The 24,446-nt window shown below is 38.7% G+C and overlaps 3 protein-coding genes across 12 annotated transcripts in view; 1 reads left to right on the forward strand and 2 right to left on the reverse strand.

Moving 5' to 3' along the window:
- Window positions 1–12,846, reverse strand: part of LOC110176419 (trypsin-1) — a 41,605-nt gene extending 28,759 nt beyond the window's left edge. The window contains exon 1 of one of the 3 annotated variants that reach the window (XM_086840208.1): window positions 12,712–12,846. The gene's annotated coding sequence lies outside the window, so the exon portion shown is untranslated. Of the gene's footprint in view, window positions 1–10,388; window positions 10,529–12,711 lie in introns of those variants that run through there. The other 2 variants (XM_086840209.1, XM_020942762.2) reach the window with 2 other exon arrangements.
- neo (ZP and PAN domain-containing protein neyo) lies at window positions 4,535–12,085 on the forward strand. The gene is made up of 8 exons (XM_020942758.2): window positions 4,535–4,702; window positions 8,825–9,255; window positions 9,320–9,480; window positions 9,557–9,758; window positions 9,969–10,220; window positions 10,429–11,360; window positions 11,488–11,691; window positions 11,842–12,085. Exons 2-8 carry the CDS (start codon window positions 8,849–8,851, stop codon window positions 11,952–11,954), a joined length of 2,271 nt encoding a protein of 756 aa, XP_020798417.2. The 5' UTR covers window positions 4,535–4,702; window positions 8,825–8,848; the 3' UTR covers window positions 11,955–12,085.
- On the reverse strand, window positions 12,740–23,710 carry Atg16 (Autophagy-related 16). Of its 8 annotated transcripts, none has more exons than XR_015273305.1 (12): window positions 23,335–23,710; window positions 22,912–23,173; window positions 22,430–22,592; window positions 21,513–21,601; window positions 20,033–20,484; window positions 19,244–19,386; window positions 15,189–15,489; window positions 15,050–15,134; window positions 14,842–14,985; window positions 14,473–14,712; window positions 13,508–13,877; window positions 12,740–13,454 (listed from the first exon to the last, which is right to left on the reverse strand). XR_015273305.1 is itself a non-coding variant. In XM_086840205.1 (10 exons), exons 1-10 carry the CDS (start codon window positions 23,432–23,434, stop codon window positions 14,619–14,621), a joined length of 1,833 nt encoding a protein of 610 aa, XP_086696331.1. In that variant the 5' UTR covers window positions 23,435–23,710; the 3' UTR covers window positions 14,011–14,618. The 8 variants fall into 8 exon arrangements, 2 of the variants coding, with proteins under 2 accessions (XP_086696331.1, XP_086696330.1); XR_015273304.1 differs by having other exon boundaries at window positions 20,033–20,508; window positions 23,335–23,699; XR_015273309.1 differs by lacking the exons at window positions 22,430–22,592; window positions 22,912–23,173; window positions 23,335–23,710 and adding exons at window positions 22,176–22,237; window positions 22,305–22,405.
- Between the last annotated feature and the right edge of the window lie 736 nt (window positions 23,711–24,446).

Here is a 24,446-nt window from a genome sequence, read left to right on the forward strand (position 1 = left end):
TTTAGTCAAAAACTGACAATAGCACCAACAAACGCAGTATGCAGATTTGTTAGTACAATAAAAACTAGCACAGAAAAGCTTTTCGAATCAAAATTAATGCTATTTTGGCTTAATTATGATGTTTGGAAAACTCAGATTATTTAAGAAAATTGTCTGTTTTTATACCTTTTCGCAGAGTATAGCTTCAGTCAGAAGATTAAAACGCAGTGAAGGAGTCATTTCCGACCCTATAAACCATATATATTCTTGATCAGCATTAACAGCCCAGTCGTTCTAGACATGTCCGGTCGAAAAATAAATTTTTGACATTTTTCCGAAAATTGAAAATTTTATAAGGGGTTACATCATTAAAATTGCCAAAATTTGACAAAAAATTGAATTTTTTAAATTTGAAAACTGAGTATGCAGCTTTGTTAATCTACTAAAAACTAGCATAGAACAGCTTTCCGAATTAAAATTAATGATTGTTTGGCTTAGTTATGAGTTTTTTTAAACTATGATTTTTCGGAAAAATGGTCCGTTTTTATACCTTTTTGCAGGTTCTTATGATTTTAGTCAAAAACTGACAATAGCACCAACAAACGCAGTATGCAGATTTGTTAGTACAATAAAAACTAGCACAGAAAAGCTTTTCGAATCAAAATTAATGCTATTTTGGCTTAATTATGATGTTTGGAAAACTCAGATTATTTAAGAAAATTGTCTGTTTTTATACCTTTTCGCAGAGTATAGCTTCAGTCAGAAGATTAAAACGCAGTGAAGGAATCATTTCCGACCCTATAAACCATATATATTCTTGATCAGCATTAACAGCCCAGTAGTTCTAGACATGTCCGGTCGAAAAATAAATTTTTGACATTTTTCCGAAAATTGAAAATTTTATAAGGGGTTACATCATTAAAATTGCCAAAATTTGACAAAAAATTGAATTTTTTAAATTTGAAAACTGAGTATGCAGCTTTGTTAATCTACTAAAAACTAGCATAGAACAGGCTTCCGAATTAAAATTAATGATTGTTTGGCTTAGTTATGAGTTTTTTTAAACTATGATTTTTCGGAAAAATGGTCCGTTTTTATACCTTTTTGCAGGTTCTTATGATTTTAGTCAAAAACTGACAATAGCACCAACAAACGCAGTATGCAGATTTGTTAGTACAATAAAAACTAGCACAGAAAAGCTTTCCGAATCAAATTAATGCTATTTTGGCTTAATTATGATGTTTGGAAAACTCAGATTATTTAAGAAAATTGTCTGTTTTTATACCTTTTCGCAGAGTATAGCTTCAGTCAGAAGATTAAAACGCAGTGAAGGAATCATTTCCGACCCTATAAACCATATATATTCTTGATCAGCATTAACAGCCCAGTAGTTCTAGACATGTCCGGTCGAAAAATAAATTTTTGACATTTTTCCGAAAATTGAAAATTTTATAAGGGGTTACATCATTAAAATTGCCAAAATTTGACAAAAAATTGAATTTTTTAAATTTGAAAACTGAGTATGCAGCTTTGTTAATCTACTAAAAACTAGCATAGAACAGGCTTCCGAATTAAAATTAATGATTGTTTGGCTTAATTATGAGTTTTTTTTAACTATGATTTTTCGGAAAAATGGTCCGTTTTTATACCTTTTTGCAGGTTCTTATGATTTTAGTCAAAAACTGACAATAGCACCAACAAACGCAGTATGCAGATTTGTTAGTACAATAAAAACTAGCACAGAAAAGCTTTCCGAATCAAATTAATGCTATTTTGGCTTAATTATGATGTTTGGAAAACTCAGATTATTTAAGAAAATTGTCTGTTTTTATACCTTTTCGCAGAGTATAGCTTCAGTCAGAAGATTAAAACGCAGTGAAGGAATCATTTCCGACCCTATAAACCATATATATTCTTGATCAGCATTAACAGCCCAGTAGTTCTAGACATGTCCGGTCGAAAAATAAATTTTTGACATTTTTCCGAAAATTGAAAATTTTATAAGGGGTTACATCATTAAAATTGCCAAAATTTGACAAAAAATTGAATTTTTTAAATTTGAAAACTGAGTATGCAGCTTTGTTAATCGACTAAAAACTAGCATAGAAAAGCTTTCCGAATTAAAATTAATGAATGTTTGGCTTAGTTATGAGTTTTTTTAAACTATGATTTTTCGGAAAAATGGTCCGTTTTTATACCTTTTTGCAGGTTCTTATGATTTTAGTCAAAAACTGACAATAGCACCAACAAACGCAGTATGCAGATTTGTTAGTACAATAAAAACTAGCACAGAAAAGCTTTCCGAATCAAAATTAATGCTATTTTGGCTTAATTATGATGTTTGGAAAACTCTGATTATTTAAGAAAATTGTCTGTTTTTATACCTTTTCGCAGAGTATAGCTTCAGTCAGAAGATTAAAACGCAGTGAAGGAATCATTTCCGACCCTATAAACCATATATATTCTTGATCAGCATTAACAGCCCAGTAGTTCTAGACATGTCCGGTCGAAAAATAAATTTTTGACATTTTTCCGAAAATTGAAAATTTTATAAGGGGTTACATCATTAAAATTGCCAAAATTTGACAAAAAATTGAATTTTTTAAATTTGAAAACTGAGTATGCAGCTTTGTTAATCTACTAAAAACTAGCATAGAACAGCTTTCCGAATTAAAATTAATGATTGTTTGGCTTAGTTATGAGTTTTTTTAAACTATGATTTTTCGGAAAAATGGTCCGTTTTTATACCTTTTTGCAGGTTCTTATGATTTTAGTCAAAAACTGACAATAGCACCAACAAACGCAGTATGCAGATTTGTTAGTACAATAAAAACTAGCACAGAAAAGCTTTCCGAATCAAATTAATGCTATTTTGGCTTAATTATGATGTTTGGAAAACTCAGATTATTTAAGATCGACTCGGCTGTTGATCCTGAATAAGAATATATATACTTTATATAGTCGGAGGTGCCTCCTTCACTGTGTTGCAAACTTCTGTCTGAAATTATAATACCCTGCAGGGGTATAAAAACCAAAACTATTTACCTTGCTTCTGCATCGTATTAATATTTTATTATATTTTTGAACTTTTTTATTTTAGATATTTAGCCATATTTACCATAACTGACTTAATGTCAATAAAAAAGAATTATTTATAATAACATTTTTTTAAGTAAATTAACAAGCTCGGAAAGAAATCTAAAAACCAAGCATGATTCATGTCAGAGATATTACAAAAATATATGTAATATATACATATATGTAAGAAAATATAATAAAAAGTATGCAGTATGATAGCAGATCAAATTAAAGTTTAAGTCTTTAATAAATAGAAACCTCAGTAGACATTTGTTTATAACTTTATTATTATTATAAGTCTAGAATCGCCCATGATGCACACAATAAAACCGCTCGAAAAAATATAGGTCTCTTTTCGGTCTAGATATCCCTAGCACTTTGACACTTTTGCGGCTGTATCATCCGTCTTTATAAGATAATGGCCAAATTCGGTCTGTATTCATTGTTTGCCCAATTTGTTATCAAAGCACGACCCGTTTTCTCGAAAGAACGGACTCTCGCCGCTGATTTGCATTGGCTTGACCCATAAATTTGGAAATCAAACACCGTTTGATGGGCTATTCTAGTTTTACATACCAAAAGCTAACTTTGAAAGCAGCGGCTGCTGGTGTGTCTTTGCCAATAAAGTGGGCTATTCAGGTTTCCAGCCAGATCGGCAGATAGCATTGATCTTGCCGTGGGATGGGGGGCAACAGATGAAATCGAGTAAAAGTAAACATTGGAAATAAACCCACACGAAATGTCTCGGTAGATTTAATTTAAGCCGATTAAGCGGCTAGAATGGGAGAAAAGTGGACAACAAACGATTTCACGTGGTGTACCTTATTAGTGAAAGTGAAAAATAAAAACGACAGCGGGCAGCGACAGTTATAAGCCAAAAAAGAAAAAAAAAACCCATTACTACGCCCGGGCTTTCCTCGGACCCAAGGCGTTAACAGGCCAATAAGAAAATTAATAGGAAACTTAGCCAACAGCAGCTATTATACACGATGTTACCTGGCTAACAGAATAACCGAAGAGAGCTGGGAAAGAGCAGAGACAGGTGCACATTGTTCTCGATCGTTGACCGCAATTACAATACTCTAACTACAACCGGAGAGCCCAAAGTCTGGGTTGCATCCCGAACACGTTCGAGTTGGGACCGACGTGTAGAGATCGCGATCTCCACGGAGAGACTTGACTTTGTACAGGTGATATTTACCATGCTAACAATTTCTTTTTGTTTGCTTGAGATTCTCTCAGGGGCTCCAAAGCCTCTGCATCCACAGCAACAGCCACAGCCACACACATCCATCGCCCCGAGACTTTCTTTTGTAAGAATTCCGAGTTCGCTCCGCACAACCTGTGTGTGCAGGTTGTGCTCTGCTGTGTGGTGTGAGTGTGTTCGCCCCGAAAGACAACAAAACCAGCCAGTTGGAGCAACTCCTCCAGAACTTCTTTATCTAATTTTTATAACAAGTCACTCGGCGGCATTGAAGACTTCAGTTCTGCGGCGACCATCGAATGGTCAAGTTCGGTTCAAGTTTTCTCTCCTTTATTCTGTTGGAGCTGCGAAAGTGTTTTGTTTCAGTGTGACTAAGCTAAAATTTCGCCCCGACTCGGAGAATTCGGGATAGACTGTAAAAAAAATAACTTTGTTAATTAGGTAATTGTCCAGAAATCGATAGTCACATTAAGAGCTCTATGGCTTACCTAACAAAAACAGAATCTGCCGCATCACGGGAAAAGGATAGCAAAACGCTTGTTATTCGCAATAACCACTAACTATATGTATGAGTTATAGATAGGGTTTGTTATAGGCCGTGTTTTTGCGTGTGTAGATACATATTATTTCTCGGGTTTTCCACCGTAGTGAGTTCAAATCGAACCGCTATATACAGATATGATGAGCCTTTTGCACTAACTGCAGAGGAATAACTAAGAAAAATCCGGTTTATTTAAACGGCAGTGATCAAGCTGACGGATGACTATGCCCAGCATTGAAAAAAACGGAGACAATCATTCTGAATAAGTGAACCGAAGACCGAAGACCAAAGAGCGAAGACTGCAGACTGCAGACTAAAAAGACCAAAGTCTCGAGGAGGAGGAACTTAGGCTCCATGAAGCTGTGTGTGCGAAACGCAAAGACCCCGCGTTATACACATGCTCTCCAGACTTTGGGATGGCTACAGCTTCCGTCAAAACATTAGCGAACATTAGGACGTCCGTTTTGGAATGGGTTGATGGATGATGTGACTTTGTCATAATGAAGTAACACATATTTCAACATAAAACTGCAAAAAGAAAAACGAAGCACAGAATGCAAACGTTTTAGTCAGGAATTACAAAACCATAAGAACCCAAGAGTTGCTAATCGATGGATATTACGAAAGCGATTTGTCGGCAAAAAAAAGTATGGAAAGAGTAAAAGATTTTGCAATGAAATTAATAAAAATTTATTGAAAGCATGCTAACCCTATTCAAAACCTAAACTCTCCTAATCGATGATTAAGTATTACGAAAGCCATTTCTTTTCATCAAGTTCTTAATGTAAAAATTATCCAAGAAAAGAAATGCAATTACTAAACCGCAAATCTCTAAAATTGCTGCTAATCGTTGAAAATTATAAAACCCAAATCAAATCTTCGATTCTCCCATGAACCCATAATTGCCAATATTTATTGAAAATTTGGCAAAGCGGTAGATTAATGTAACAGTGTGATATCTACCGTTAAATATGCTGCCTGAATTTTCGGTGACTAAGGAAATGAAGTCATTAACACATTCAGTATTCATTCAGAATGGTGAAAGTTTTCTTATTTTTTTTTTGGCGGAACCTCTTGTCGATCTCGAGTCTCGGATTTCTATTGACTCTTTTGGTTTTATTTTTTATTTCTGGGGTGTAGATCTTTTAATTACATCATGCATTTGGAAATAGGCTGAATGTGAATGGAATTGAAGTCGGTCAGATGTATAGTTTGTAGTCGTCGTCGTCGCATTTGGAAATAGAAAATAGCAATTAAGAGAAAAAGAAATAAAATCGCGTTAACTGTGCTGATCAGTAAAGTAAAAGAAAGAGTTTTTTGGAAAGTGCTAAACAGTAATAAAAAGGGTTGACCAAGAGTGATTTGTGTTTATTAATTGTTTGAATACACAAAGGCCAAAAGGATTTGACATTTAAAAGAACAGAAAACGAGAAGTATTAACTTGTTGCACAAATGATTATCTATTATATGTATTTGTAATATTAAGAGGCTTTTAGAGCTCCCCTTTAGATACAATGTAGCCATGTAGGATGCACTACCTCTTTCTGATTAATTAACCCCCTTTGGGCATCTTGTATTCCACTTACGAGCATCCCAAATATTTCAGCTCCCCCCCTTATTTGGTAATTGTCGAAATTCTTGGCCCGAAAGAACGACCATCATTTAACAGTAATTTAGGCAATATAAACGACTGACTCGCCGCACTAATCGATTGTGATCAGCAGCGACACAGTTAGGCGCGGTGCTGGTGCTTTGTGCTGGTGCTTGGTGCTGGTGCTTGGTGCTTGGTGCTATTTCCTCCTCCTGGCATCAATCGCATCCGAAACCACACCAAAAGCCGGTTGGGATTGGGTTTCGGTTTCGGCATTTGGGTTCGACTTGGGACCTGATCGCTGCGGGCGCAGCGAACGACCCATACATATGGTATGTCTATGCTCGGCAAAACAGCTTTTTGACGATAATCATTGACCCAATTCTTCTGCCGCTTTCTACAAGATTTTGTACAATAACATGGTCATGGACTCGTTATAATGCAGCTTCCTGAGCGGCCATTCTTTACATGGCAATGATATATACATACCTATGTGTGTTTGTCTCTATACCCAATGTTCATGTGCAGCGGACCCCGACATTTTCCGTTTAGGCGAGAATCAAATGTGGAGGGGAAAACAAACACTGAAAGCGCCAGAAAACCTACAAAAGTCTTTCAAGCATTTTATATCTAATTAAGTTCGCTTTGACCGGCGTATGAATCATATTAACGGTATGCTATCTCTAGTCTCTTCTCCTAAAAAAAAAGAAAGATCAGTTTTTGGGCAGCGTCGGATTACCGCTCCCAGTGCGTAGTCAGTCGGGCGTTTCTTCTACTCCTACTCCAAGATGGGGATCCATTACAGTCCGACTTTTCTGCACACTACTGGCTATTCATAGAACATAACGGTGAAGCTATCTAACCCGGGCTTAGAATGTATATGAATTTATGTATGTAATTTATTAAAACAGTAACGGTGTGTTAATTGGTGGCCAGCCATAAGTAATAATTCAGGTGGGTTTCCAAGCGGAAATAATCAAACGGAAATTTGATATTTACTTAAAAACGGAAAGGGAGGAGAGTGTTTGTCTTGTCTCTATTTTGAAGAGTAGTTCTAGATTAATTAAGGGTTACTATTATAGTCCCTACATTTAAGGTATTATTTTGTATATTTAAATACCAATTAGATTTATTAATATACAACAATTATACAGTATTTAATAACCTTTCAAGGTACTATAAGTTCAGTCAGGAGCTTGTTGGGCAATGAAAGCATCGTTTCTGACCATATAAATCATATATATTCTTGATCAGCATCAACAGGAGAATCTTTCAAGCCATACCCGGCCAAAAACTTAATTTTAAAATTTCAACACTTTATAATGGGTTTATAAAAAACTTGTAACTCAACTCTAAATGCTTTTTATACTAATAACAAAACTGCGCTTCTATCACAAAATTCCCTGTCATTAAAACTCTTTTTAAAAACATTAAAAAACAACTTAAAATACTGAAAAGAAACCCCTAGAAAGCTATTAAAATTAGAAACTCGAAAATAACATATCCATCTTATGGAAAAGGCACAGAAGCCAAGCCCCATCATCAGTTTCCAATGGCCAGACTTGACCAGTTGGATCGTAATGTTATTCCCTATAATCGAATTATTGCTCTGCATCATGTGTTTGTATTAATAATTTTAGAAATTGTTAAGGTTCGGTTAAGGTACGGTACTTGCACCACTATAAGAAAAGAGGAAGAAATGAAACTCTTGACTTGGCCAAACAAGTTCTACATGGTACTTGGCGAAAAATTAGAGCTCATGACCCCTTGATAGTCTTGATAGTCTCTCCGCCGGCACAACCGTCAATCATAAGCGATGACCATTAACTCTCGGCAGTTGCGCAAGAGTTTAACTCCAGCGGACCAGAAAACTCCAAGGGGAACGGCGGAACTGCTGGAATAGTGCACGGGGTCATCGACGTGAGCTCGGTGTGCTCTCGGTCTCCGCAACGGCGCTTTACGGGTCCATGGCCATGGCCGTGATATTGTCTATCCCGCGGGATCTTCTATAATTCGCGTTACGCCTTATGGCAAACAAATTAATTTGAGGTGATTTAGTCAGTGCGCCTGCGTACGTATAGTAGTAGTCAATCGTCCAATAAAAAGATGCTATATAAACCAACAGTGGGGGACTAACTAACTTTAAGACAGTTTGTTTAGTACAAAAAATGAGAGGAGATTGGCTTTGGAAAGTAATTTTCATGGCTAATAAAAGAAGATCGGAAAGGATCATAATGTGTATGGGGTTATAATAGGAAATACATTTATAAATTGATAAATATATCACGACTCTAGTTATTGATTAATTGTTTTAACATACAAGAAAATTAAGCCATTTAGCTTATTTAATGTAACCTTCAAGGCAAAACTTTAATATTTAATTGGAAAAGGAAGCCGTTAACATTAGAGAACTCCCCTTTGAATTTTGCAGGTGCCCCACAGTGATACTCGTAAAATGGCCAAGATTAACTTAATGAGGCAACTCATTCTGGCCCTAATGATTTACAGTGCGGCCACCGCCAAGGAGCACCTGCGGATTCGCAGATTAGCAGCGGCGGAATCGGCCACAGAAGCCCTACCCAATGCCAGCCAGGTAATTGCTTCCGAAGAAGGCAGCGATGCCCAAACCGAGGTGCCAAGTCTAGAGGAGACAAAGGCCGTCGAAATAAATAATAAAACCGAGCCTGTGGCCAAAAGTCCAGTGCCGGCGGAAAATGTGGAGACTCGTAACTCGGCATATGATTTGCCGGCCAATTCGGATCAGTCCAGCAGTGCCCAGGGTTCCGAGGAGGATAGTATCTACTACGACAATGCCCCCGTGGAGTGCCAGCCCGAACTGGTGGGATTCGAGATTGTAACAGGGTAAGGATCAATTCTCATATCCCTTCTGGAATGGTAATTAAACGGGCTTAATGGCTCCTATTAGCTATGTATTCTCTGCTCCCGAAAAACTGATGGATTCACAGCCGGGTACACTGATGCTCACCGATTGCCTGGACACCTGTCGGAAGAACAAAACCTGCCAGTCAGTGAACTACGAGACCGGGCTCTGCGTGCTCTTCTCCGCCCATGCCGATCAATTACCGGGTAAGCTACTTACACAGGTCTAAGCAAACAGAAAGAGTCTCGTTAATTACGGATATATTCGTCGTATTCGTCGCAGGCGCCCTAACAAAGTCGCAGTTCCCCGTGTTCACAATCTATGCCCAAAAATCATGCCTCTCGGTGAAGCCCTGCTCCCGGGCCTGGTACGTCGATCGTGTGCAAAATTACAAGCTCAAGACGGAAGTTAAGCGTACCGTGTCGCTGGCGTCCAGACGCGAGTGCTTTGAACTTTGCCTGAGCGAAACAGAATTCACATGCAGGTAAGAACTGAAACTGAACTGAACTGAAACATTTTACTGGAGTGGCTTTACTAGCTGCTATCTTTTTCGACGGTCGTTGTCTCTCCCCTTCTTGACATTTAATTCGGGCAGGAGAGATTACCCCACCGGGCGCGCGTTAATTGTTCCATAAAAAGAAGCAAGTGTAAATAAGCCGCTCTTTTATTTCAATTTCCTATCCCCCCATCTTAGATCGGCCAATTATGATCGCTCCTCTGGCGCCTGTGAGCTAAGCGAGTTGGATCGCCTTACCCTGGCCGGGTCACAGGCTTTCCAGATCAGCGAGGGTACCGATTACCTCGAGAATCACTGTGTCGATGAACCAAACAAGTTGTGCGAATTCAAACGTCTGCCGGGTCGCATTCTAAAGACGGTGGACTCGGTTTATCAGGAGGTCAGCAGCATTGACGAATGCCGGGAGCTCTGTCTCAATTCACCTTATAGGTAAGTCGAGCATCTAGCTACAGGTGTTTCTTATAAATATCTAAACAAACTTGGGTCTTGCGAATTATAAACTCTCCTTTGAACCTTTTACCCTTTACAAGGTTAGCTTAAGAAATCAAATATCATAATCATTTTGATAGAGTAAGAATCATATTCTTCCCAACTCACCCGTTCTTATTTGGTTGTTCCAACAATTACTCCTTGCTAGGTGCCACTCCTATGATTACAACGATACTGGAGACATGGTTTGCCGTCTCTCGCATCACAGTAGAGCCACCTTGGCCGATGTTCAGGAGCCTTTCCTGGAGGTGCCAGAGGCCTCGACCTATGAGCTCACCTCCTGCTACAATGTTACCATTGAGTGTGGCGGTGGCGACATGCTGGCCCGCATTCGCACCTCCAAGCTCTTCAACGGCAAGGTGTACGCCAAGGGTTCGCCCAAGTCCTGCTCGGTGGATGTGAAGAGCGCCTTGGACTTTGAGCTGCGGATGAACTATCACGATCTGGAGTGCAATGTGCGACAGAGCACGGCGGGTCGCTATGTTAACGACATCATTATCCAGCACCACGACATGATTGTGACGTCCTCTGACTTGGGATTGGCTCTGGCCTGTCAGTACGATCTGACCAACAAGTCGGTCAGCAATGGCGTTGACCTGGATGTGCGCGGTGACATTATGCCGGTTCTGTCCGAGGAGGTCATTGTGGAGTCACCGAATGTAATCATGCGCATTACATCGCGTGATGGCTCCGATATGATGCGTTCCGCCGAGGTGGGCGATCCGCTGGCCCTGAAGTTCGAGATTGTTGACGAGCAGAGTCCGTATGAGATCTTCATTCGGGAGCTGGTGGCCATGGACGGTGTGGATAACTCGGAGATTACGTTGATTGACTCAAATGGCTGCCCCACTGATCACTTCATCATGGGACCAATCTACAAGGGTTCGATTTCTGGAAAAATGTTGCTCTCCAACTTCGATGCCTTTAAGTTCCCGTCGAGCGAGGTGGTCCAGTTCCGAGCTTTGGTCACGCCGTGCATGCCCAGCTGCGAGCCGGTGCAGTGCGAACAGGAGGATACTAGTGGAGAGTTCAGGTCCTTGTTGTCCTATGGCCGCAAGCGCAGATCGCTGAATACAACTGGTGAGTGGTTTAACTATATTTGATATAAGAAAAATATAAATATATATAGATAAAATGTAAATAGGAAACCCTTACCAAATATTAAACAATTTTCTCCTTTTCCAACCATTCTCCATTCCATTTTTAGATGATCATCCCAGACCACGACGGGATATTGAGGCAACCAAGTCCAAGTCCACACCCAGCGACATGCTGCTGGTGCAGTCCATTCAGATAACGGATAAGTTTGGCTTTAAGCAGGATAAACAGGAGAGCGGGGATTATTATGATGGCAATGAAACCACCTTTACGGCCAACGAAGAGGGTCATGGATTCTGCGTTAACGCCATTGGTAAGTGAACACTCTTTTATGGCCCGCCAGCCAGTTGAGACCACTTAAAATTCTTGCCACAAAAAAAGAAGTAATTTCGATTAGATACCCGATTCTCCAAAGAATGAAAGTATATGCTACAGCATGCGTTTAACTTTTCTCCCCAATTAGGTCTTATTACCGCTGCCACCATTTTCTTGCTAACCCAGTTGGCCGTGATCGCCATTTGGACGTACTGCTATCAACGCCGCCAGAAACTGCAGCCGTATCAGCATTCATACTAAGAGCACAGATTCGAACCGAATGCAATATTCATATAACTTACAGCATTAACGTCTAAGCTTCAAAAGGTGCAATCAATATTTACGAAAAGTTATGCTAATTAATAACGAATACCCGTCGTCCTGATACCACATCCGATCCGTACCGCTATTAGCCTTATCTAGTCAGTGCACGATTTTAGAGAAATGAAATTAATGTGTGTCTTGTTCGGTGGAATTCAGATTGTTTGCATTGCAGCCATGGCGTTTTATTTAGTACTGAGATTTCCGCGATTCCCCACTTGCAAAGGCAGTTCGACCTATGACACTGGCATTGAACTCCCTTTGCGACTTCGGAACTACGCTGGTTGACATTTGTAAAAAACTAATGCATATTACACTTAAATCCCTCATCTGTATCTGCATCGGCATTGTCGAATGCATGCCTTGGTCTAAGCTTAAGCAACCTAATTTATTACATATCAATAGCTGTTTAATGTTTGCATTGAACCCCCCTAATTTTATGGAACGAAACTCATCTTATTATTATTAAACCTTAAGATTTTTAATGAGCTCTCTGTGTGATTTTCTGGGCTTTCGCGGGGAGGCTGAATGAATACTAAATAAAATGAATTACAAATTACGTGTCTTAGTTTTTCTGATTTGTGGGACTGGTTCTACATTTTTTCTTCCAGCTATAAATATGAAATTACGAAAGTAATTGCTTGGATTTGCGATTATAAATATGGGAAAGGTAAGTAAGTCGGTAAAAAAAACTCACCTTACCCACGCATAACGAATTGTGCGAATCAAGACTGGGAATGCAGACACCTGCGAATTATTATTTATACTTCAATAAAACTTAAAATGCAGCCACAACTGTAAAAGGCGACTCAAGGGCCTTGGATTTCCAGGAACATGCTCACTTAGAGTCGCCCAAAATGCACGACACACACTCGCCAGATGAATCCTCCTCCTCAGTGGAGGCAGTCGAGGCAGCGATTCACTTTTCCATGTGGGCAGCAGAAAGGAAGGTCCAAATGTCGTGCTTGTTTCCCCCTAGGTTTCCCAGCGAGGCGACGGCTATGGCGACGGCGACGCGACTCAACGTCCCATCTTCATTATTGCCATGTGGATGGTACACCTGTATGAAGATCCAGCAGCAGCTGTGTGAATCATGCAAATAAATGCACCCTCGGCACAACAGGAAACAGGCTTCGTGCAGATTTGTATCTTTATCTTAGCTGGAGGAACGCTCGCTAGCCTGTATGCTGTATATGCATACGGGAAAGTGACTCCTGTCCGCCTGTCACCTCATCCTCTCATCCCCAGCGCTCAGAGCTCACTCTTCTTTGCCTCCTGGCAGTTGACGGAATTCCTCTCAATTAATTTACTTAGCATTGCATCTTCAACGACACTATATATGTACTTGAAGTAGGTACCACTCGCACTGGAGAGCGCCACGGAGATTTTATATCGCTGCGGTACTTAGCGCTAAGTTGTGGTTCTTCTATAGAACATAATCTGGAAAGATTCTTAATTAAGGCATGCATGCAAGGCGATAAAAATGAATGTACGTTAGATTTGTAATGATGGTGGAGCCGTGGCTATTTTCCTCGCTCAATTAGAGATTCCCCAGTGTCGATTGTGCTCCGTCAGCACACGAAATAATTGGTCCTCTTGTGCTCTTGTGTTCTCCTTCTGCCCAGAGCTCTGTTCCAGCATTCGTGCCAAGAATTGATCACATATGCAGAAATTAAAATACATCACGTTCGAAGGATGCATAAGAGCTCTGCTCGAATGAGCATTATTTGCAGCCCAAGGTGGCAGCACAGGCAGCACAGGTGGCAGTCAGTAAATGCAAGATCATATATCACTATCACAGTCGTAAAATCGCAAACTTGGCTCAATACTCTGCTCTAAACCTATTATTTTTCAGAAGTAAATCTATAGGAAGAGCTAAAGTTAGACTTAATTGGCAAATAAAAATAGTTCATTTGTGATCTACAATATAAAAATTTCGATAATTTCTATTCTAGAAATAATAAATCTCTTGAGAAGTGAAAGATTTAACACACAGTTTCAAGTGAACTTTCTTTTTTTCGTTATTTATTTTGTTCAATAGAATGTTTTAGAAAATTGTAAAGCCGAAATTTAGGTTATTTATAAAGCTACACAGACATTAGTTAAATATTTAAAGAAAGGCGCGTCTTGTTGTAACCACTTAACGTCATTTTATCTTTTAAAAAAGTACACAAAAAACGGCTAAAAACACACTCTTTTAACTGGGGTTTTGTAAACCTAATTCGTTTATACACGTACATACTACATTATTTTGGTCGTAACTATATGTGCAACCCAGTGTACAATATATATATATAGAAATTTATTATTTTTACATTAGGAAAACATTTACTTAGCTCATATATATATTTATATATATATATTATATGAATTGATACAATTTGTAAACTATATCCTTTTCATGTATAAATAAAAAATAATGAAATAAAATAATTAAAACAGTCGGCACTGGAGTTACCTTTGCCATTCGCCAACCGCGTTTACTATATATATTTACAGCAGACTCTCCTCCGCATTGGCGCTCTGACTCTGACTATATAAGCGTTTCAGTAATTTGGAACCGACACTGACTGACGACGATTATTATGGCAACATCACTTAGGGCTACGAATCCGAATAGATAATGCATCGCTTGTTCTTGCCAACAGAAGCCAGCATATTACTATTGGGGCTCCAGCTGACGGCATTTACAGCAGTGCTATTAGGGAAATAAATAATAAAAGAACAATAAAATATTATATTGTATAAATCTCATAGTTATTTCTTAAGAGCTCTTTGTTGGTACAAAGTCAAGTACTTGTTAGATCCTATCAAAGACGACCCTTACCTGTGTCCCTTTAAAGTAGTTTCGAGGAAACCATTCACATTCCAAATATATATGGCGCCATCCGCTGATCCACACGCGATCTTTAGGCCGCTCGAGTTGAAGGAAGCCCGAGCGAAATCACAGCTGATTTTAAAGTGTTCGTTTCTGTTTGGAAATACAACTTGAATAAATCATATCTAAGAGCTATTGAAACTTGCTAAACACTTACGTAAACGTGGATATAACTTGATTTTTGCGTAAATCTAATAATTTAATAGTATCATCTCTTACAGAGCATATGAGGTAATTGCAATCTGTATCAAATAAATCAATAAATATATGTGTTAATGGGAATTTCCAGCACCTACCCTTTGACAAATCCAAAGACGTTATTTTGGCCGGCATTAGGACATCATCCGCCTGCTTTTCGGTGCGTATGTCCCAGAATCGTATCTTCTTGTCGTAGTGCCCGCTGATGATCGTTGATCCCAGGCTATCGGTGGTCACCAGATCATTGCAGCTCGATCCTGCAAATTTCGTCTCTATACAGGCGATGCTGCGCAAATCCCAGATCTTAAGAGTGCGATCATGGCTTCCGGTCACCACTTTAATGGGCTCTTGGACATATTTGGCGGCCATTACTTTACCACTATGACCCGTCAGCGTGTGCTGCAAAATAGTCCCGAGATTTCGGTACAAAACAGTTAGAGCTAAAATACGTTATAGGGCACTGTGGCCAGCATCTTTAAATAAAAGCTAATCCTAACCCAGTCAGAGAGACAGAGGGACAGATATGGGGACATGGACCGCCAACACCTTTTCTGGCATATGTCGTATATGTAAGTAAGTAAGTACCTTCCACCAGAAACCGGCTAATTACGCCAGCTAAGTATCTTTCACTAGAACGGCGTGCAATTAAAAAAAAGTGTCCGCTGGCAGACATTTAATTGCGGCGTTAAAAACTCGGATCTTAACTCCGCTGGAAATTTATTGACATAGGTCGCTTGGATGGATTTCTGTAGCCGGTCGACTACATGGTAATGTCATCTTACAGTTCTTCCTAACCCAGAGAGTTACATTCTTTACTATATGTACATATACTATATATATATGAATGAGAGTCATTGACACCTGGCAAGGGGGACTCTTCGCTGGTTCTCTCGTTCAAAGAACTGTTAATTCTTGAATATTTATCTTACAACTTAGAGGCATGACATCAAGAAACCAGATTAGATAAAAGTACAACTTCCTGGGGATCAGGAGAAATGCCTGATTTATTATCAGGAAGCTGTAGGCACTTAAATGAAATAATTGGGGGAAAATGCATAGATATATGGGAAGGTAAGATAAGAAATCTCAGGTGGATGGGAGATGAAAGATTCAAGGTCTTCTAATAAATAAACATTCAAGGGGTGGCCTTAAATGTTAATGTAGAATTGTTCTCTCTTAATTAAAGAGCCTCGTCTCCAACTCCAACACCAAGTCCGAGCCGAGTCCGATTTCCAACCGGCAACCGGTCAAGTCGAACGGTCAATGTACGCGCAGTGTGGCTTGAAGCACAGTCAAACATGTTTGACTTGAACACCACCTCTCCTGGGGGCTTATTTGGAGAACCTCTGGAGAGAAGAGAGCTGGAGCAAAGAGTGTCTGGGGTCTGGGGAAAGAGACACCGGTTCCGAACCAACAAACTAATAACATAGATGGAGGGAGCTCTCTCTCTCTCTTAAGAGGTTTGTTTGCCACCAAAACATGTTGTCAACGAAACCGGTGGCTTCAAAATTCAGCAAAGTATGCTGCGTGTGAAATGTCCTCTTTAAAATAAGCCACAAAGTAAGGAAAATATATGTCCAGCGTAATGAGGCTCCCCGAGTGAAGCTATTGATTTAATGCTAATTATTATTATTATGGTGTTAGGAGGAACAAATCACAGGAGCTGCTAAATTTATAAGTGCCTATCCTTGCCAGAGCTTAGAAACCTGTCTTGCTTGAAACCTGATCGATAATAATAGTTTATAAGCCCTTTTCTATTGGAAAATGTTTAATTAAGAGCAGTATTATGATACAGAGATAATTGAGAAATTGTAGACTTTGAATATGTGAAAGGTTATTACTCTTAGGATAATTCTGGGTGAACATAACCTAATAAAGATACTATCATGCTTCTTAAGGATGGCAATAAATATTGATACTTTATTGATATTGTACGAAAAATACGCTATCTTTATCATTATATCCTTGCAGGGTATTCTAATTCTAATTCTAAAGTTTGCAGAGCGTTAAGGAATTATTTTTGACCCTATAAACCATATATACTCTTGATCAGCATCAACAGCGGAATCGATTTAGTGATGTCCGGCAGTGAACAAAATTTCTCAAAATTTTTTCAAAATTTAGAATTTGTATGAGGGGTTAAATCGTTAAAATTGTCAAAAATTTATAAAATGTTGAGTTTTTAAAAACTGTAAAATGAGTATGCAGATTTATTAACCTGATTAAAACTAACTTAGGAAAGCTTTCCGATTGATTTAATGCATTTTTGGCATAGTTATGATAGATTTTCACTGCAAGGTTGTTTCTTTATCAATTTATCAGAACTAGTAAGTTTTTTATTCCAAACAATCAGGTGAAACTGATGCATAATTCTAATAATCAATGGGAAAGTTCCAAATAACTTAAAGCTTGTTAAGTGGAAAATGATAAGGATTTAACTATGTATAAATCTTTATCTATTATTTTAGGTCAGCAGAATATAATTCAAATTTAGGTTAGTCATCATATACAAGTAAGATATATATGAATTCCGGACAATAAACTATTATGAAAATTGATAGAAAGCCTCTCCTCAACTGCCAATTACTTTCGGTTGAGGTATTGATCTGCTAATTAGTGCTAAATGGTCCAAATAACATTCTGGGCGATGCCAAGTGCGGATGCGGGATGCGAATTGGCAACAAAAAAAAAGAGTTGAGGCCCAAGCATAAATGATAATAACCCGGCAATCAGATGACTGTTTTGATCGCATTGTGGCCAGAGGCCGTACAAGTCAGTGTGCTCATTTTAATGCTGCAGTGCAGCACTCGGGCGCTATTCTTCAGTTACAGTTTCCAGTTGTGCGCAAAAGAACCGTTTAAATGTCAATCCAGAAATACCAGTTAGAAGCGTCGTCGTCGTCGTCGCGCAGGCGGAGAAGCAGGAAGAACTGCACTTGTATGTTTGTTGGTTCGCATGCGGACGATGTGCAGCATAAATGGATGGAGTGGCTGCGAACCGGCGGATCTCGCCTGACCAGGCCGGGTGGAGATGAACCTTGGGGTAAGGAAGATAATGCGCCGCTGCCACAATTCAGGCCAACATTGTGCATCTGTTATAGGCCAGTTTTGGTTTTCCTTCAAGCTTTCATCCGCGACTTTTATTTATGACCATCAAACGAAATTGATTTCCCGATAAACATTCTCAAAAATATCCATTTAATGCGCCTTGTAGGATAAATATGTCAATTTCTGGGTTATTTTTTCACATCCGAATTTGTTTACTCAATATCGTCTAGGGAAATGCTGCCGAATAGCAAATATTTGCACTTTCTTAGAATGCTTTTAAGATATCAGGGAGCCTCTTATGAAGTTGATAAATTGCTTGGCAATTTGTGATTTTTAAATTAAATGTTAAAAGTTTCACTTGTTAAAAAATTCCCAGGAATTCCCAAGGTGTAAGCAAAGCATAAAATCATTTCTTCATGCATCTGAGACTAGAACTATGAGCAGACTCCCAGCATACGGACATATCATAGTTAAAGTGCTTTATTCACTATATCAGTAAACACATTCAGCGTCTCTGTAATGTTTACCCGCCGGCCTGTGTTTACTTTTCGCCTTTTTTCCGAGTTAGAAAGCGGCAAACATGCAAAATTTATTTATAAACATTGACATTGGTATGCCTGTATGTCTGTCTGCTCCTATAGATATACTGAGACAGAGGGGTAAATGGATAAACAAAGGCGAAGAAAGAACATCACGAGGGCTGAAAATTCTTTATAAATCAGGGGGCATCAAAGAAGTCCGTTTTTTAATCAGTATAAACAAGATAATAACAATAGAAAAGGAAAGTGTGGTTCCATTTGAGATACACACTAATTGTAATTAGTATGTTTCTTTAGCGAGCACGCATTACTTTCTTGTTCTCGTGTGAAAACACCATTGAATTCTAATTTCAAAATTTACATTTTTCCTAGGGAAAAAGGGTCACAGAAGAAGATACTAAAAAGTAGATTATCCAGCTGTCAAAGCATTCCGGAATCTCCATCATTTTGATAATTAATGCTCATTGTCTTATTGTAAACCGTAATACTTCCCACACAAGCGCACGAATATGTTTTAGTTTTAATTATAAATATTACTAATTAGGCTGCTTGTAAGACTTTACTCACTCTTAGTCGATTATCCATCACCGTCCATACCCGAGCACCGTAATCATTGGAGGTGCCCAATATATAGGCGCCGGTGGAATCGAAATCCACTGAATTGATGCCGGCACTGCTGCCGCTTAGAACGGCGCGTGGTTCGGTGGAATCTATAATTAAAAATAAACATATACATTAGTAATTTATTAAATATTATCCACATTAAACAAACACTTAAATAACCGTATTATGGTATTTATAGATTAAAGCTATGACATTTTTATGTTCTTTTGTTTTATTTTAGTGAAAAGTAAAGATGACAGAATATATTGATATATGGATAAAATAGATGTTTGACAACGCAAAAATTACAGATACATTCATTTTTGATATTACAAATTTAAATATGTTATAGTTTACGATATTTTTAATAAAATAATAAGTGCGATACGTTTGATAATAGATAGCATAGGATTCTTCCCTTCTCTTGATACAACGATGTTTATATGGTATTTAATATAATTTTCAACGAACAATTAATCAATATTCTTTAGATCTATTAATTTCTCATAAATAAAATTCAAATATATGCATCTGCTTTAAATCTAAAGGTCTTCAAGCTCAATAAAGTACAATTCATATTGGACCTACCACAACATACATATCATAGCTAGGTATTTTCCCAAACATAATCCGGTAATAACCGGATATTAAGATCCCCTATAGTTCCGCAATTAATTAATTTAATTCTTTTAGAGAAACACTCATACATAGATACCCCTAAAATACAATAGATAAATTAATATGCAAACTCACTTTTGCCAATATCCCAGAGTTTCACTTTGCGATCCGCGCCACCGGTGGCCACCATACGCTCCACGGGACTCCAGCGCACCGCATGCGATTCGTTTTCATGCGCCTCAAATTTCATTAGGATCTTGGTCGGATTGGCCTGACCCATATAGCCCGTGGCCTTCAGGACATCGATGGAAGTTCGGCATGTTGTGTCACCAACCTCGATGCCTGCTGTAAAACGAGCGCTAATATATTCATTATCATCCAGACCTATGGCTTCCATGGCGCCATTAATTGTGGCCTCGTCGAAGTCCTCGTCGCCAATGATACCGCCAACGAACTGGGCAGGACTGGTGGAGTTGCGCTGCAGCGATGCTGCACCGGGCGACGACGATGCTGGAACGTTGCCGGACGATGAACTGGGCTCACGGACGGCGTCCTCAAGGTCACGTTTCAGTTTGGCCGAACGTTTCCTGAAAATTGACGGCAGTCTTTTTCTAGATATGTTTAAAAACGGTTATACATTTATATTGAACCAAAAAATCAAAAGGAGCAAATCAGAATGAATGACACAGTCGAGAGTATGTATATTTTCGTCTAAATGGTCCGCTCTACTCCTTGGCGGGTGTGTTAGGGGTGTTAGTGGAGAAATACAGGATATTGATTACATGCAGTTTTGTGTGTGGTAGTTATCCGTCAACCTTTATGGTAGAATTGGTAGTTCCCGTCATCCGCTTTTTTCGGTTAACTTGCTTGCTTTGCTTTGGTGATTTGGGTGGGCATTAAAAATGATTATTTATTCTCTGTAACTCTAGGTGAGGAGTCGTAGTGCTGAAATCTCTAAAATAACTTTATATAAAGAAAGATCCGAAGGTTCTAAAATCATATAAGTAACGAAATACACAAGGGTCTTGCTAGAAAGGAATCCCTTGAAAAAGATGTTCTTTCCTCAATGCATTATAATTAAGGCATCAATCGATGTATGGATACAACCATAAATCAATATACTAGTTAATTCAAAAAACTTCACAGTTATTTTGGAAATAAATAAAAAGGGATTACCAAAAATGTACTTTTAAGGATATCTATTTAAAACAATAAAATAAAATTTTCTATACATCCGACGCTATATATCTTTAAACGTACCTCTTCTAGTTGATTAACTTTTTATTATTAAACTTCTTTTTATCCTGCATGATTTTTAAATAAAAAATGTACCAAAAATTTATGAAGAGTATAGGAAAATTTTCTACAACAACAATATTATATGTATTTGTTAACTGTTTACATGTGATTTTTATCACCATTCCTTTATAAGCGTTAGATAAGCAACGCGATTAACCAGTCTTTATCTCAGCACTTATCGTAGTATAAAAATGCATTTATGTACATGTGCGTACATGAATATTAATAAATAACAGAGGATATGCAAATATATTAAATTGTATGTTTTCTTCATGATATTAATGCTTTCCAAATGAACTTAATATGAACAACGTACCTTATTATGCTCTCGTTCTCCTCGTTCAACTTGTCTGCATCCTTGGACTTGTAACGCATCAAACGCTCCAGCAGACACCGATTTTCATCCTGTGAATCGACAGAGAACGAAAAGCTCTTCAACAAATGCTTTTTCATATTTAGAAATTATGTATATATTTTTAGAGCCGTTTTGCTGCGAGAACTGCTTTTCCACGATGAACGCTAATGTGCTACTGGATCGAAATCGGAAAAGATAGCAAGCTTTTCCCCTATGTATCTATAGGCATAATAAATCCATAGCGTTTGTAGCCATCTGCAATATATATTTATCGGCTTGCCCGAATAAAATACGGAGCTAGTGTACATTATTTTAGTTGTTATGGATCAGTGAGCACCGCGAGACACACTATTCTACTTGGAGAGTTTAGGCTTGAAGACAATGTTCCATATTAAATAAATAAATTAAGGGTAAACAAATATAAACTATAAATGTGTGAAATTTATTATATTTTTAATGGGTAAGCCATATTTCATACCATTCATCTGATAAAGAATGGTTATGGTTTATTGACAATAAAAATGTATCTCACTTTCTGAACAATGTGCAAAATATGTGGTTCATAAAATTCTTTAAAAATTTAAGTGAGTTAAGAGTTTAACAATTGATTATACAATTCCTTACAGAATGAAGAATCCCTTCCGTTGTTGACAAAATTTATTTGTCTTTATTTTAGGAACATCGACCTTTGGAAAAGCGTACATCAAAAGTGTCAAGGCGACACCTACATAAATGTAGCGACGTGCTACTTACTAATGCTTTGTTTCGTCTTCCAAAAGAAAAAACACTTTCTTAATTTAGATACACGTAGAATTTTGTGGTAGCCTTTTTGATTGTTCTGAGATATAAATCAATGCTGTGGTGATCGTGAAACTTACCTGTACTCCTCGCATTTTATCCTCTAGAGAGCTGAATGCTAGCTGCAGGGCTGTATGCTCATCCAGCATGGTGTTGTTCAACTTCTTGAGCTCCTCCAAACTCGAGTGAAGTAGCTGCACTTCAGCCCGCAATCGATTGTTGTTCGTTTGCTGCTCCGCGAGGCTACAATTAAGGAAATAGGTTGGAATTATTGAATTAATTTATGAAACTGTGTTCAATTTGTCACATTTCAAGATACTTAGTGCAATAGTTAGACTTAACTGGCAATATAATGGGAACACTATAGGCTAATCTAATGGAAAACATAGTAAACACTATGAAATTTAACGAAATATTGCAAAAATAATATGCATTTTCTTGTAAACTTTGAGATATCTCCTCCTAAACGTACTTAATAATCTCTAGATTGTATTTAAGGTATAATACAGATAATACTTCCAAATTAATTTGCTTTTGTACTTCCCAAGCACTCATCTGTTACCTGTGCTCCTTTTCGGATATCATGATCCTTTGCTGTTCGACCTTTTGGTTAAGGTCCACAATCATCTGGGAATTCTCGCCCTTCCGCTTGTGCAGCTCCGTTAGCTCCTCCTGCTGGCTGAGCAGCTTCTTCTCCAGCGTGGCAATGGCCACATTGGAGCCGGTGCCACCTGTTGACACCGCACTGCGAAGCTGCTCGTTCTCCACGGACAGCTTCAGGTTGTCCGACTTGAGCTGCGCGACATGATCGATCAGGCGGTTGTCTGAAATTAACGAGAGGCAATTAGAGTAATTGGGCGTGAGAAGTGGAGCGGAGCGGAGCGAGAGCAGCAGGGTGACAATGACGGCCAGTGGTGTGTGTCATTTTGGGGGCCGACTCGCTGGCGCTCCCGCACCGCGCTGCCCTGTGTGGGAAGATGCTTACTTTGTTCGATGATTTCCTTGAAATTCTCGCACTCCTTGCGGTTGCGTTCGCGTAATCGCCTCACAACATGCGCTCGCCACACATGCTCCTCCGTCGACATCTTTGTAAAGTGCTTTTCCGCGGAATTACTTATTATTTGGGGCTGCTTTGTCCGGGCGCTCGAGCGCTTTGCTGGGCTGCGGGATAAGTGGCGACACTACGGCAGGTTCCCCTCTTCGCATGGCAATCACGGGGTGATGGGGGCGCTATAAGCTAGCTGCGGGAAATCGCATAATTGTCTTTTAACCAAATATGCTTATTATTCAGCTGTTGTTAAATTCACAACAAATGGAGCAGAGTGACCGTGGCTGGGACCGTTAAAATATACCGAATGAAGAGTGATAAATATACTAACTTAATACCAAAGCAGCAATGCAATTCATGTCGTCATTTTATAAGCTTCCTGCATTTAAATAGACTTTCCTAGCCGTCAGGCATATCCAAGAGCATTTCTAACTTGATCTTATTTCATGAAAAGTGTGTTGAAAGGCAGAGAAGCTTGAACAGCAAATTACTTTTGATCTGGCATCGCCAAAATGGGCGCGGGTCTGGCAGGTCGAATCCAATTTAACTAGAGTTGCCACAGTTATGTAATACCGCGTTAGTCCCTTAAAACAGATAACTTATCGATTTTTGTCCCAACTCTAATTTCCGTCGATTAGCAGAAGAGACTGTTACTTTTAAATTTAATTTGAATTTCTGCGATTTTTCTTTATTTACTTATTACACTTAAGATTTCTATTGTTGCATAATAACACCTATAAATTTACATAATTGTGATATGATTAACGATTCCCACGATTTAAACGTCTATTCCGATTGTTGTTTATATCTATACTATCAACGATCATGTCCATGTAGACCTCCCTGTTCAGATGTATATTAATTCGCTGTCTTCGAAGGACGGACTTGCTCATGATTTGGGTTGCTCGAGTGACGATAAATAAGGCACTGGCAGCTAGCGCTGTGGTTGGAACTATTAAAATCCAGTATTCCTTCCCCAAATACACCTTTGGATCCATTCCCAAGGACAAAAACAGCAACCGCGCGCAGTTATGAATAACCCGCTCCGT

The sequence above is a fragment of the Drosophila serrata genome, unplaced genomic scaffold (assembly GCF_035046125.1).
Source record: "Drosophila serrata isolate PLE 108 unplaced genomic scaffold, ASM3504612v1 contig_382, whole genome shotgun sequence".
In the NCBI taxonomy this organism is placed as follows: Eukaryota; Metazoa; Arthropoda; class Insecta; order Diptera; family Drosophilidae; genus Drosophila; species Drosophila serrata.